Source organism: Xenopus laevis, chromosome 1S (assembly GCF_017654675.1).
Source record: "Xenopus laevis strain J_2021 chromosome 1S, Xenopus_laevis_v10.1, whole genome shotgun sequence".
NCBI classification, from domain to species: Eukaryota; Metazoa; Chordata; class Amphibia; order Anura; family Pipidae; genus Xenopus; species Xenopus laevis.
Genome location: NC_054372.1, coordinates 130,920,665 through 130,935,657, shown reverse-complemented (window position 1 = coordinate 130,935,657; position 14,993 = coordinate 130,920,665). Strand labels below are relative to the sequence as shown.

Here is a 14,993-nt window from a genome sequence, read left to right as displayed (position 1 = left end):
TTGTAAATGTAAGGAAATATTTCACTGTGGGGTTTTGGGGGTAACAAACTGATCTTTGGAAGTGGAACAGAACTGATTGTACAGCCCAGTACGTATTTATATAGAGTATACATTCATTTAATTTTGTTTGTAATATTAAATATATGGAAAGGTTGAAGTGTCATTTAGAATAAATTATATTTAAGAATATGTCATTTAAGACCTCTTTTGAGGTCAGTCTTATTGGGCACTTTTCAAATGTATGATAGAAAATTACCCTGTTCAAAAGGTAGGAAAGGTGGTAGTATAATAGGTTTGACCATGGAACTAGACTGACTGTGCTTTTTACATTGTGCAAGCCTCTTATACCCATTTGCCTCCAACACCAAAAATATTTTTTTGAGTTCTGAGCTGCAAAGTGTCAGCTGTTTTCATTTTTTCAGTTATTAATATTTAAAGCAAAATATTTGTAAATTGGTTACCTTAGTTACTAAAAATTTTTTAAGTAAAAGTAAGTAAGTTGCACTATACTAAAATAAGTATATAAACTTCTACTGTATCTTTTTTGCCAAATTAAAATTTTCAGAAGTCACCAGGCACTGTGTCTTGATATATTGGAATGATTATTTTTTTGTAAACAAGTAGCTTAGTAGTGTTGAGTGCCTAGTATATCTGCCAGGGTTAGTATGATGCATCTTCTCACTATGGTATACTGGGGGCTTTAAAATTCTTTTTGGGTCAGGAACCAAGCTTAATCTCAAGCCCAGTAAGTATGCTTGCCTTTTATTAGTTGCATGCAGTCAGGGGGGGCAGCAGGTCAGGTCAGATTGCTAAATCATTTAAATATTAAACAAGCTTAAAGGAATACATGATTACATTGTTCTTTTGAATCCTGTGTTGCTGAGGAGCATTGACTCTTCCATAGATAGTCCTGTATTTCTATTTTACATTTTAAAATATATCAAAAACATAACGATATTCAAAAAATGCACAGATATCTAAATATTTTGACCCCACGAAAGACAAACAAAAAACCTCAAACAACAACTATTGGCTAGATAACTAATTAAATAAAATTGTAACAATCTTTATTGAAAATGCATTCGCTTGATTGAAACGCATCCAAACATTCCCTAAACCTAACCAATGAATTCCGAATCAACTCCTTCATCATCATTTATTCATATAACTCCTTTCTCTTAGCTTGACTGTTCTTATAGTAAGAAGTAGATTAGTACTGGCACTGGCAGGGCACTAAATAAAAATAATTGTAAGGCCATAGGATTTCAAATGACATCATGACCTATTACCCCTAGTATTTTTCAATATAAACAAATTAAATGTCTCTGGTATTTTTTTAAACTTAAACTACTATTCTTTATTTTTATTGTAGCACTTTCACTGAACTGTTTCCATATATTCCCTGTAGATGGATACCTAAACTTTATACATTATGAATTGATCCACAACATGTTAGTTAATAATATCCATTAAGGTTCCTAAAACATTATCTTGGATGTGTGTAGTTTAATTCCCTTGGACTTAGAGGGAACACACCCTATACTATGATTATACAAACTGGAGCTCTTTTTCTATTTATCAAAGTGGAATTCATCTTATCATTACTAGGGCAGTAACCTATATCAAGTAATTAGTAATTAGTTTTTTGACCAGCTGTAGGTAGAATTATGAAAGCATACATTTGATTGGTTTCCACGATTTACTGCCCAGGCGTAAATTTGATTAGCCTCATTGTCTAAATTTTTCTATAGTACGTAAACGCAGAGTCTGCAATCCACCATATTGTTTAGGTGTATATCACTGTGCTTATGGGGGTGGAAATGATAAGCTTACATTTGGCTCTGGAACCAAACTAATTGTAAAACCTGGTAAGTGTTCATTAATACAATCAAACAAAATTGCTTGAATATTCTTTTCATGCATACATATGTAACTCAAAGTTACCAATGAAGTTACCATTTAAAGTTCATCCATTAAAAAAAACAAATTAAAACTGAGGAAAGGTATTTAAACATTAACTCTGCTCTGCTCAAATTGTCTGAAACTGTTTCTAATTGAATAACCTTTTATACAGTAGTTTAGTACTGTAACTCTTTAAATATGACCGAGCCCAATTCAAAACCGTCTTCTAATACTTATAAACACTTTATAGTTGCTTAGTAGTGTTGGGTGCCTAGTATATTTGCCAGGGTTAGTGTGATGCATCTTCTCATTGTGGGATGCTGGGGGCTTCAAGATTCTTTTTGGATCAGGCACCAAACTGAATGTCAAGCCCAGTAAGTATGCTTTAAGTTGCATGTAGTCTGGAGGGCAGTAGGTCAGGTGACATCGCTAAATCATATGAAATATTAATCAAGTTTAAAGTAATACATGATTACATTGTTCTTTTGAATTCTGTGTTGCTGAGGATTGACACTTCCCTAGCTAAGCCCATATTTCAAATTTACCTTCGAAAATATTCAAAAAATAACAATATTTACATTTACCTGGTATTTTTTTATTTAAACTACTTTTCCTTATTTTTATTGTAGCCCTTGGAATTAAACTGTTTCCACATATTCCCTGTAGATGAATACCTTAAGTCACTGAAGAGCCAAAGGGTGCTCTATAAAGTAATGCATTTTCTCTGCAATTCAAGCATTTAGTTAAGCCACTCTATTCTGGATCATAATGTGGATTGTAATGTGCTGTTCTATTTAAGTATTATACAATATGAGTTCTTAAATTGCTTATTAAAAAATTTAGGTTATGGGGAAAAAGCAACAAATTGAATACTAACAAATTTCAGTCAATGGAAAACATTTCATAGAAATACATGTATGGTTTGCTATAAAAAAACATAATCACAATTAAATGGTCCCCCAAAGTGCCCCAGTTTTGCCTTGATGATAAATATTGTACTTGTTTGTATCACTGTGTTACTGCTGGTGGTGGTTATAGATTGATTTTTGGCCTAGGCACAAAGTTAATAGTGACACCTGGTAAGTACATTTAGGTAATTAAACACATCCAAATGAGACAAGTGCAAAAATGTATATTTTAAAATTATTCAAAATACAAATGTAGTTGGTAATAGTAATAATTGGACCATATTTTATTACAGTAAATACTTGCTTATAGGCATATTATATTATGTATTTATAGTTATTTATATAGCGTTACCTTACACAGCACTGTACATTAGAAATAATAGAAATAATTGGACCATATTTTATTACAGTAAATACTTACTTATGGGCATATTATATGATGGGTATGTATTTATAGTTTTTTATATTGCGTTATGTTACACAGCACTGTAAATTAATGTATTAATACATTAATAGAACAGATGGTAACAATGCAATAACTGAACATAAAAAAACAAAAATATAGTCAATTGCATTTACAATAAAGTGCTAAGTGTTCGGGGCATTATACGCCTATATACACCTTTGACTAAAAAAATCATATTGGTTAGATATTTTTATTATAAAACTATTATATAACTTTGCTTCCATGCTTTCTATCTTACCATTAATTTGAGTTAATTTAACTAGAAATACTAAACACTATAATAACTTCCTCCCTTTACTCTTTGGCAGTGTCGGACTGGCCCACAGGGATACCAGGAAAACTCCCGGTGGGCCCAGGTGTTAGTGGGCCCTCATGCTGCTAAACATTTGGCCTATTTCATGGCCATTCAATATTTCTATGAGAACAAAGAGTCTAAATAGATTGAATAATAGATTATAGTATGTAAATAAGAGAGACTAGGAGAATAGGGGTTGAGTGAGGAGAGGAAGAATAATAGTACTGAGAGTGGGCCCCTGGTCTAATGTTTTTGGCTGAGCCCCTGGTGTCCCAGTCCAACACTGCTCTTTGGTGTGACTGTTTGGGCTTACAGATAAACAAACATCCATTATGCATAGAGATTATCTGTGAACTGGTCATTTAAATATCTATTTATCAATTTTCCTTTTTAGCTAAGGAAATAATAAAAATATAGACTTTTCATTATTAAATGAAAGGAAAAAAGTTTATTCAGCACAAGCACATTGAATGCATATTGAACAAAGTGGAGGAGGATGAAGCTTTCTATTTCTTTAAAGAAAAATAATATATGCATTTGTAGAGTAGACACTTTTACAATGAATTTTTGTTGAAAAGTTTGTAGTGGAATCAACAGAAAGGCAAAAAAATAACTGGCTAATGAGTTGTTTGGGAAAAAATATTGTGCAGATAACCGTGAACCAGGCTTTTGTTTTTAATTGTAACACTACATTTAACATAGTTAAAGGGTAACTATCACAAAAATAAATGCTATCAATTAAAAATTCTGTACTGTATCTGAAATAATGAAGTTCGTCTTCACTATCTCTCACCATCAGTTTCTCTTCATTTTCTCTTCATGTAGGAGTTGGCTGTCAGATAATCATTGACAGTTAGATCCAATATATCTTATAGGGGGGCTCCTTTTGCCTATAAGATGTATTAGAGCTCACTCTATTAAAATCACCAAAAATCCTGTCTCTCTACATGCAGAATTTGTGTAAAATGCAGTTATTTTGTTAGATTTTGTTTTATTTTGTTTGTACTGGAATCAGTTACTTAATTGAGCTATAATACATCTGTTAGGAAAGGAGCCCCCTATAAGATATATTGAATCTAACTGTCAATGAATATCTGATACCCAACTCTTGCATGAAGAGAGAATGAAGAGAACCAGATGATGAGAGAGGGATAATGAAGAAAAACTTGATTATTTCAGAAACGATGCATGATTTATTATAAAGCTTAAGTTTATAATAAATCTTAATTTTTGTGATAGTTCCCCATTAATAAGTTTGTGTATTGGCTCCTAACACTGTGCAAATTGGGGAACAGGTAACAAGATCATATTTGGAGGAGGAACATTTTTAACAGTATTGCCAAGTAAGTTTGCCTTAATTTGTACACAACTGGGTGGGGGGCTCGTAACGGTTTAATAATTATTTTAAAAAAATCAATGTGCTTCACACTTCTTGAAAACATGGTAAATAACCCTTCAATACCTTTTGAACAATTTATTGGTGTTGCAAATTAATTTGCTTATACTGCAGATACACGCGTTTAAAACAGTTTTGATGCAAGTTGTGATTAGCAAAGCATTTGTTCTAAAGTAGGCTTTAAAAAGCTCCAACTCAACATTTTATTGATAGGTATTGTATTTTATCAACTTTATAGATCTACCCATATTGATTCAAATAATGTAGGCTATGTATTTTGATTTAGGTAAAATGTCTCCTATTTTCCTGATATTTATGTTAGTAGCTACAGGGTGGCTGTGAATAAACTAATAGCTTTTGGGAGGATAGCTTGTTTCAAATCAGTGCTACAAATGTGAAAGTTGCAGCTGGTATGCTGAAAATACACTGTGTTAATAATGTGGAATTCAATGCTACTTTTACTTTTCTGGCAGCAAGTTAACTGCCAGTTCTATTAAGGCTTTAGGGGGAATGCAATTATTTAAAATGGCATTTTTGCAAATGTCTCGTAATGTAAAATAATTCACTGGCAAATATTACATTGCTAAGAAATGTTAGCGTAACACCTGCTCTGGAGTTTCGTTAAATATTTTGTGACAAAATACTCTTTGCAATTGTTAAATTTTATTACATTCACTGCGGATGTTTACAAAAGCCATTTGGTTGCAAAGGAAGTCCTTGAGGTCTATAATCAGTCAAAAAAGACACAATCGTGGTCACTAACATTTGCAATGGTCTTTGTGAACGTATTACATTTCCCTATTTGTATTTGCAAGTAAGTAGCATGCCAGAAGCATTTTAGACAGTCTTAACATTGTTTAAGCAGATATTAAGAAATCTGGAGTTACTGTAGAAATGTAACAAAACATGACACTGAGGAAAATGTACTTTATGACTACCATCTTAAAAGCACACATTGAAGAACAGGTTTCCAGAATTATACTTCAGAATAATCAAAGATTTATAAAAAAAAATGATATTATAGAACATAGACATTTCACAAGACTATTTGTTAGATGATATTTCAGTGTGTGAATTATGGAGGTAGCAAAATTATTTTTGGTACAGGGACAATACTAACAGTGACAGCCAGTGAGTATTATTTAACTTAAAATTAACGTTATTATGAAACTTTAAGTTATTTTTTAATTATTTCAATTATTTTAATGGTAAAATGTTCTTGGCAGATTCTTTCTATGAAGTTACCTATATGAGCAGTGGAACAAACTTAACTCCGAATAACGAAAGGTGTTCCACTGACCATATTGTCACCACGTCTTTGCATGTTATTTATAGTTGCAAAAAAAAAAATGTATTTGTCCAATAAGTGTACATTATAATATATATAATTCTTGAAGTACAGCACCACAAATGTTGTAGGATAAAAAAAATGCCTTTATTTAGAACACTTGGCAGGGCCTGGAGCGTATCCAGTGTTCTAAATAAAGGCATTTTTATTCTACAACATTTGTGGTGCTGTATTCAAGAATTCTACATTTCAAGAGTGGACAGTGGCCACTAATGGTACTGGCACCAGGATTTTATAATATTAGGAGCAGAGGAGCTGATTCTGCCAATTAAGCAATACGTTTACATGACCCATCTGGTCCCCCATGTTCCTCTATTAGGGGGCCGCCATATTTGTACAGCAGTAGTCCGTTGGCATTCTAAACTTTTAACTAACAGGTAGAGAAGGGACAGTCAGGTTGGCAAAACAGTGAACTTCAAGGAACAATACAAAATTAGCCCCTTCAGCAGAAAACCATCAACATGACCTATACGTAACTTTTAGGGGGTTATTTCTCAAAAAACAAATCTTTCTGATTTTTTAAATAAAAAAAAGTCTGACCAAACTAGAATCCACAGATAACCGTTATTTGTCAATAAAAAATCCTAAAAAAATCGGGTCAACAACAACATCGGATTGTGCACAAAAAACTTGACCTTTTCAGATTTTCGCACAAAATAAGTCAAAGATTGTGAAATCAGCAGAAAACCCAGCACAGACAATAATATCTTCAAATTGCAAATAGGACCTCTGCCATTGATTTCTACAGGACCGGTTGAAGATGGAGGATTTCCCGATCCTCGGTGTATAATAAATCTCGATACATTCAAGGTTTTTTTTCACAAAAAATTCGGATTTTATAGTAGAAAAACTCAAACTTTTCGAGTTTTTAGCTTTCGGAATTTAATAAATAACCCCCTGAATTTCAAGCCCAGTAAGTGAATATAAAATATTTTTAATATGAATCCTTTAAAATCAGTAAAATGCAGCAAATGTTGACTCAATATACAAATTCAATCATAATAAGTTGGCTATGATGCATATTTACACTGTACTTAAATATTTTGGCATATGAATATAAAATATATATAAAACTTTAAATAAGATGGAAATCGCATCATTTATTTGTATGACCACAACCCCCCCACCCAACAATAGGTGCTAGTATAGTCACATGTTCTTGTTCAGCACTGTACCATAGTGCCAATATTAATTATGGGAAGCTAACATTTGGGAAAGGAACAATGTTATTGGTGACGCCATGTGAGTAGGCCTTTCACAACATAACTTTACATGTTAATTGTATATAGATATGAATGTTGTACAATATATGCATTTAATTATAGTAATTATAGTTGGTACTTGGGAAATAATTGCATTATTATTTCAACCGTAAATTTTAAAATAAATAAAAGATCAGAACAGAAACAAGAGCTACCAAAGCTGCCTATGCCAATTTGTGTTATAGTATTTTATACTGTGTAAATTATGGAGCATCCAATAAATTAATATTTGGTTCAGGCACAAAGATAAATGTGAAACCAAGTAAGATTAATTTTTTTAAAGGAAACTAACAAACCGAGATTTCAATAATGCATCTGATTTAACAATAGATACAATTTAAAAAGTCATAAAATCTAGTAAATAATCTTGCAAATAATTATTAAATAATGACTGTTTTTACTTATTTTGTAGTAAAATTCTGGTTTTTTTAAACAAGGTCCTAGATAATACTCAGTGGCCTAAGAATTGCTCATGAAAATTGGTTAAAGATAAATGTAGGCTGATTAGAAATTGTTTATTCCTGAAATTTGTTGATTTGCAACATAGGGTTATTTGTATTCACAGATTAACATTTAAATTTGGTTGTTATATAGAAAAAACTTGAGTTCCCTACAATTATTATTTTCTTGAATTGTCTATTAGATCTTATGCATCTTAAAAAAATCAACATAGAGGGGCACATTTACCTAGGGTTGAATATCGAGGGTTAATTAACATATTTGACCGTCAAAGTAAAATCCTTCGAATTTCGAACGATCGAAGGAATAATCGTTCGATCGAACGATTAAATCCTTCGAATCGAACGATTCAAAGGATTTTAATCCATCTATCGAAGGATATTCCTTCGATCAGGAAATTGTTAGGAAGCCTATGGGGACCTTCCCTATAGGCTAACATTGTCCTCGGTAGGTTTTAGGTAGCGAACTGGGGGGTCGAAGAAATTTTTAAAGAGACAGTACTTCAACTATCGAATGGTCGAATAGTCGAATGATTTTTAGTTTGAATAGTTCGATTCGAAGGTCGTAGTCGAAAGGTCGAAGTAGCCCATTCGATAGTCGAAGTAGCAATATTCGACCATTCGAAATTCGAACTATTTTTCCTCTATTCCTTCACTCGAACTAAGTAAATGTGCCCCATACTTGCTTAATAATTTTGGAGATTGGAGGATTTAGAACGGGTGGGGCAGATGCTTTTTATGATTGCTCTATCCTGAAATACTTAAAAAAACAGAGCTATTCTAAAAAGTGGCAGGTTGTGAGGAAATATACTGTATATAGAGTAAGTATAGCTTTTGTGCTCTGCTTTTAAACACTGTGTAAACTTTGGGACAGAAAAACTCACATTTGGAATAGGAATTGTTAATCCAATTAAGTAAGCCGAAGAAAGGGTCTATATACACCATATCCCGTAATTAGTTTTTTTGTGTGGTTTATTTATCCTTTTTTCCATCATTAGGTAAAATGTATTAAGGACCACTAACACAGCATATTTTTTATTAGATTTAATGACTCAAACCCATTAAATATATGAAGAAAACCAAGTTTATTCATTCTATATTCTATTATGTGAACAATTTACTCTTATTATCTTTTTTGTTTCAAACTATGGTCAAAATTAGTGGTATTGCTGGATAAAATAACTTATTTAAAAGATATAAATTACATAAATTATTGTTATAGCTAACTATAATGGTGTATTTATGTGAAGTATAATTCACTAAATATGTTTGCTATTAAAAAATGTTTTTTCTTTCCACCCAGACATTAAAGATGCTAAACCTTCAATGTATCGCCTCAAAGCTGACACGAATGAACCAGGAGTCCCTGAATCTGTGTGCCTGGTCACTGATTTCCCAGTTCTTAGTAATGAAACAGAGCTCCAACTGAATGGAATAAAGGTGAACAAGGATGAAAGACTATTGTTGGACAAAACTGAAGACAACACATGGAGATACAGTTCAGTCCTGTGGAATGATGATGCAAAAACAGAATGCACAGTGAATTATGCAAGCAACAAAATTTCTGAAATACCCGTAGCAGGTACAAATAAAAATCGCTCTACAATATAACATATATAAATAAAATATATTACCAATGGTGGCCTCTTTCTCCAGACACCAGCTTAAAAACGGACACATTGCATGGGCATAAAGCCTTTTGTGATGTTAAGGGATTCATTTTCTGGCATAGATGGTGGATGGTACATTAGCGTATGTTGTACTAGTGGGTTTTTTTCTTACTGGTTTTTAAATATTTCTCTGAGCAAATGCGTTTCTTAAAGGACTTGTTCACCTTCCAAACACTTTTTTCAGTTCAGTTGTTTTCAGATGTAAACAAAGACTTTTTTCAATTGCTTTCCATATTTTATTTTTTGACCATTTTCCCAAAAAGTTTAAAGTTTAATGTTCCTGGCTATGATGTTTCAGTCTGGCAGCTCAGTCACCCAGACGCATTCTGAACTGTTACAGTTTGCTGTATCAATTCTAACGGCTGCCCTTAATGAAACTCCAAAGATAGGAAATGTCAATTACTGCTATCAATTTTACCACAGTTTGCAGTCAGTGACTCCCCCCCCCGAGCTGCTTTAGGACACGAGAAGGAAAAAATTTAACTTTAACCTTCAATATTAGAAAAACAATAGAAAGTTCTGATGAACTATCTGAAAAATACTGAACTGAAAAAGGTGTTGTAAAGCAAACAACCCCTTTAATAAAATAATAGTAATCTAATAAAATAATATTTTCTTTTTTTATAAATTTAAAAAAATCTAAAAAAATGTTTTTTTCTTTCTATAGAGAAAATTGAATGTTCATCGCCAAAAATTGATGAGACCTTTAAAACAGGTTAGTAAGATTTGTAATCAATTACCACTTACTCTAAGGCTAGGGCCAGACGACTCAGATCTCGGCCTATTGCTGCCCGCTGCTGCCCTTCTGCCTGATGTGCCTGCACACAGAAACATTACTGTCTCCTGGGTGTGGGCAGATGCTGCAGATTGTGACACAAATTGCTAAATCTTGCAATTCAGCACTGAAATCCACCTCGTCTATCTGCACCCAAGTGGAGGTAATGTTTCTGGGTGCAGGCACAATGGGCAGATTATCAGCCTGCTTTTCTCCACAGGCTAAGAAGATCTGACTCATCTGACCCTACCTGAACAGCTTTTATTAACTGTGTAAAATATGCTTTCTGCTCCTTGAGAATATATATAATATATAATAAAATAATTACACTTTATCTACAAGTTGTTTCCACTAAGATGTGTTGGGTATAGGAGAATCATAAAACGTAACTGTATTTTTTCTTTAAAGAATGGTAGCATAAAGCATTCAGTATGACTTACCTATGCTGATATAATTTGGTACTCAGTAATTGTAGTGTTTTTGGTAATACAACATTTCATCATGGCTAGGTGGGTTATAAGCTTTTCTACATTATTTCATTATTAAAATAGATTATATTCTTTTGTTTTATAGATGAAAGACTGAATACAGTATCTCTCAAAATGCTTGGACTGAGGTTCTTAACCATCAAAGCCATAGTGTTCAATGCGATAACAACGCAACGACTCTGGTCAGCTTAAGGTAAATGCTGTTATCTTGAGAGACTCTGCTTTAAAATTACAGCAAGCCTTATTTTATTATAATATATATTTTTACACAAACACATACCTATAGTGCAGGTGTAAGTGCGGACACCAGGAGGCAAGGAGCTTTGTACATAATGCCTACCATAACTCCCCTTTGTTAGATCATGTATAATACACAAGCTTGGTCTTCCAGAGCGTGCTGACATACCAACCATTCTGTCCCTTCTATGCAAACAATGCTAAACACAGGGAGGACTGCATACAGAGTGAGGTGGACTTCATTCTAGGAGATAAAAATATGTGGTTGAGGGATCAACGATTGAATTTCAATGAGGCAAAGTGCAGACAGTAACAGTGCTCACCAGCATTCTGCTGTCCCTGGCGCTCTTTATCACCTTGTCCCATAAATTGTAAATGAGGCCCTATTTTCAAGCAAAAGTAAAAATGTTGAGTATATTTAAGGGTTTAAGTGTGGATTTTCAAATTTACCATATTGTTCGACAAAAATTTTAATCTATCACAACATTGTAAATTTGCTAAAAAAAATAAGGATAGCAAGTTTTGGCTTATGAAGGTCATATTGCCACACATCTTTTTGCAAAGCTAAATTTTGCCAGTGTGAAACTTCAAAAACTCACTTATTTATCAAAAGTGCCAATGAATATTTTTGCCAAGAGTTATTTCAATATAAGTTCCGCGCTTGTGAACTACCATTATAATGACAGACCAGATATTTTTGTAAGTTAATTCCTCCATGATAATTTGGCATTTCTTTATGGCATACGTTTGCCTGTGAACTTTTCCCCATACAAATGTATGGACGTAACTGCCCTGTGAAGTGATAGTCCTAACTGCTTCTCAGCAGTGGCACAGAGCTAAACAACCTGTATAAATCCTTGAATCCTAAATTTTCAGTAATGTTTAGACACATAATAAAATCTGCTGCCCATTTAGTCATTTTAGCATTATTACTTTTACTTATGCTTCTAAACAATCCCTCTCCTATTTATCTTCCACTCGTATTATACACTGCTTGGTCATTGTGATCAGTGACCCTAGCAACCAAATAATCGGTATACATTTTGAGAAATTTATAAAAATAAATTTAGAATAATATTAATTACAGAAGCCTTACAAATAGCAAGACATAGTCAAAAATGCAGAACTGCTGTACTTTTGTCATTCCCAAGATCCAGCTGTTACCACAAAATATAAGTGATCGGATCTTTAAATAGCTCTTCTACCTAAGAAACACAACACAAAATATTTCAAGTGTTTGAGCCAGATTTATCAAAATGTGAGCTTTATCTAAAACTCACCCATGTTCTACTCATTCCTATAGGAATTGTAGAATTGTATTTAGCAATATGTGACAAATTTTGACATTTTGGTACATCTGCCCTGTGGAGGCTTATTTGTTAAAGGTCGAATTACAGTTTGTTTTGTTTTTGAAACCACACCTAAACTCACATACTCTAAAGCCATGACTGCCATTTAATTGATTAAAAATTCCAAATAAAAAAGGTACAAATATAAAAATGATCTGAGCGATCCGGAAAAAATCGTAATACCACAAAAAAAATCGTGTTTTTCTGACAATTTGTAGCAAAAAAAAAAAAACCCAGAGAACCTCTAACATTCAGATTTTTTTCTATTTTTAATGCATTTTTTAAAAAAAAGAGAAAAACACAAATATTTTGAGACTCTTGGAAAAAACCTACATTTTATTGTTAGTAAATGGGCCCCTTAGTTTTAGCATTAGCTTAGGGCATTGTAATAAAAGTATTAAGGTTTTTATCAGGTCTATTGACGCATAGCAAACCAGTCAGATATTAGTTTCCAAACATGTGACCAGTTACTAGGTCATTGGTTGCTTTGGTTTATTAAACCTGATTATTAAGTTACCCGTTAATAATATATCCAATGCAAATCCACACCCTTCAACCTACATTTCCTGAATTTAATGTTTTGCTTTTTTAACAGTATTTTTTTCTTCTTCCGCAGAAATTTTTACTTGTGACTCAGAACCCACCTTCAAATATGAAAGTTATTATCTTTAATCAAGTTTCTTGATCTGACGATTTTCCTACACTGAATGCCAATCTCGTATCTGAAAGATGTTTAAAAAGCATGAAGAAGGCACTGAAATCAGTTGAAACGTACATTGCCTATTCCGTACCAGCACATTAAAATCAAATGCAGATGTCTCCTCTTTGTATATAGCATAGTCTTAGCTTAATAAAAATGCCATGATATTAAAGTTTAGTGTAGAATGAAATAGATAGATTAAAATTCATTTTTTACTATTTTACTGTTAACAGATTAATCTTGATGATGCACTTTAATGCATATTACATTAGACATAGTACATTTCAGTCTCAGTAGTGATATAATTCATATTTTTAATTATTGTCATTCTAGATTTTTTTATGATTTCAAGTTAATTTTTAAAAATGTTACTGTAGATTAAAAACAATATCTATTTCCATTGTACAATATAGAAATGCTTCAAATAAATCTATTAAAGTTTTCACAATTGGCAATGTGTTTTCATTAATAAGGTAAAATCAACAGGGTGTATACTGTAAAGATTATAAAGGTTTTAAGCCATTCTGGCTGCTTGTGGTAGTAAAATAGTTATTATGAAATTATCAAAAATGATGATGAGACATGGTAGGGCCAATTCAGATAAGGAAGTAATTTTGTAAGGTCAAATTTTTGCATACAAAGCTTTAAATACCAGCGCTGCAAAATATGTTGGCGCTATATAAATACATGTTAAAAATGATAATAATAATAATGATAATAATAATACAAAAGAGCAAGATGATTATAGGGCAGATTTATCATGCTACTTACTGCTTAGTTATAAAAAATTGGGCATTTTAAATTAAGCAATAGTTAAGGTTCTAGTGTAGTTCAAGTAGAATCCTTAGTTACGTCTTGCAATTTGGAAGTGCTAATAGTTCAGGTGGTCCCAGGAGAAAAGTGAGTACATATTCTGATAAATTGATGCATAAATCTGCTTTGAAAGTCAATGTGTTACAAACATTTACTAGCCAACAGAAAAAATGTTGATGGATTGGTAAAATATTGAAGTTCTGGGAATCATTCAAGATTTTATAAATCTGACCCTCTATGTAATTTCCACTATGCTGAAAAAAGGTAAACATACAATAAAAAGGTTATTATTATTTTTTTTAATAGAAAATATTACCGGTACAGAAATATTAATTCAGCATTCTCAGATTACCCCAGTTACCCTAATTGTAATTATTTTAACTGACACAATTTTTTAAAAAAAATATATACAGTTTATCCATATATCCATTGAGATAATAATGGAAAGGGCAAATATTGTAACAATTATAAATCACGAAAAGACTCATTTCTAGATGCAAGAACAGCATGAAATGCACTGGTTAAGAAGGGACAGTCAGGTTGGCAAAAAAGTCAGGTTTAGAAACTTCAAGTAACAATTACTTATGAAAGCTATCAGCGAAAAACGATCAACATGACCTATAGGTACATTTTAATGTACATTCATATTTTGAAAAAAGACCAAAGTCCATCAAGTTCAACCCTTTCAAATGAAACCCAGCATCCATACATTCACACACTAAGGAGGGGGAGTAGTTCCCCAGAGGTTATAAAAAGGTATGCACACATGTGTTCTGTCTCTCTCTAGTGCACCTACTGGCTGAAGGAAGTGGGGTGTTGCTGCTAGGGCCTAAGGTGGAAGAAGACCTCAATATAGGAGCAAACAAGCATCAGGTCATAAACTGTAATAGGTCACTATAGGAGTGACATATCTAAATTAGTGAAGT

The 14,993-nt window shown here is 32.6% G+C and overlaps 1 protein-coding gene across 1 annotated transcript in view; it reads left to right on the top strand.

Annotated features, from left to right (window-relative positions):
• Positions 1–13,692, top strand: part of trac.S (T cell receptor alpha constant S homeolog) — a 71,543-nt gene extending 57,851 nt beyond the window's left edge. Inside the window, exons 4-7 of the mRNA XM_018242390.1 lie at positions 9,339–9,617; positions 10,373–10,420; positions 11,054–11,161; positions 13,171–13,692. Of these exons, the coding sequence (XP_018097879.1) occupies positions 9,339–9,617; positions 10,373–10,420; positions 11,054–11,160 (434 nt within the window). The 3' untranslated portion in view covers position 11,161; positions 13,171–13,692. The remainder of the gene's footprint in view (positions 1–9,338; positions 9,618–10,372; positions 10,421–11,053; positions 11,162–13,170) is intronic.
• The last annotated feature ends 1,301 nt before the right edge of the window (positions 13,693–14,993 follow it).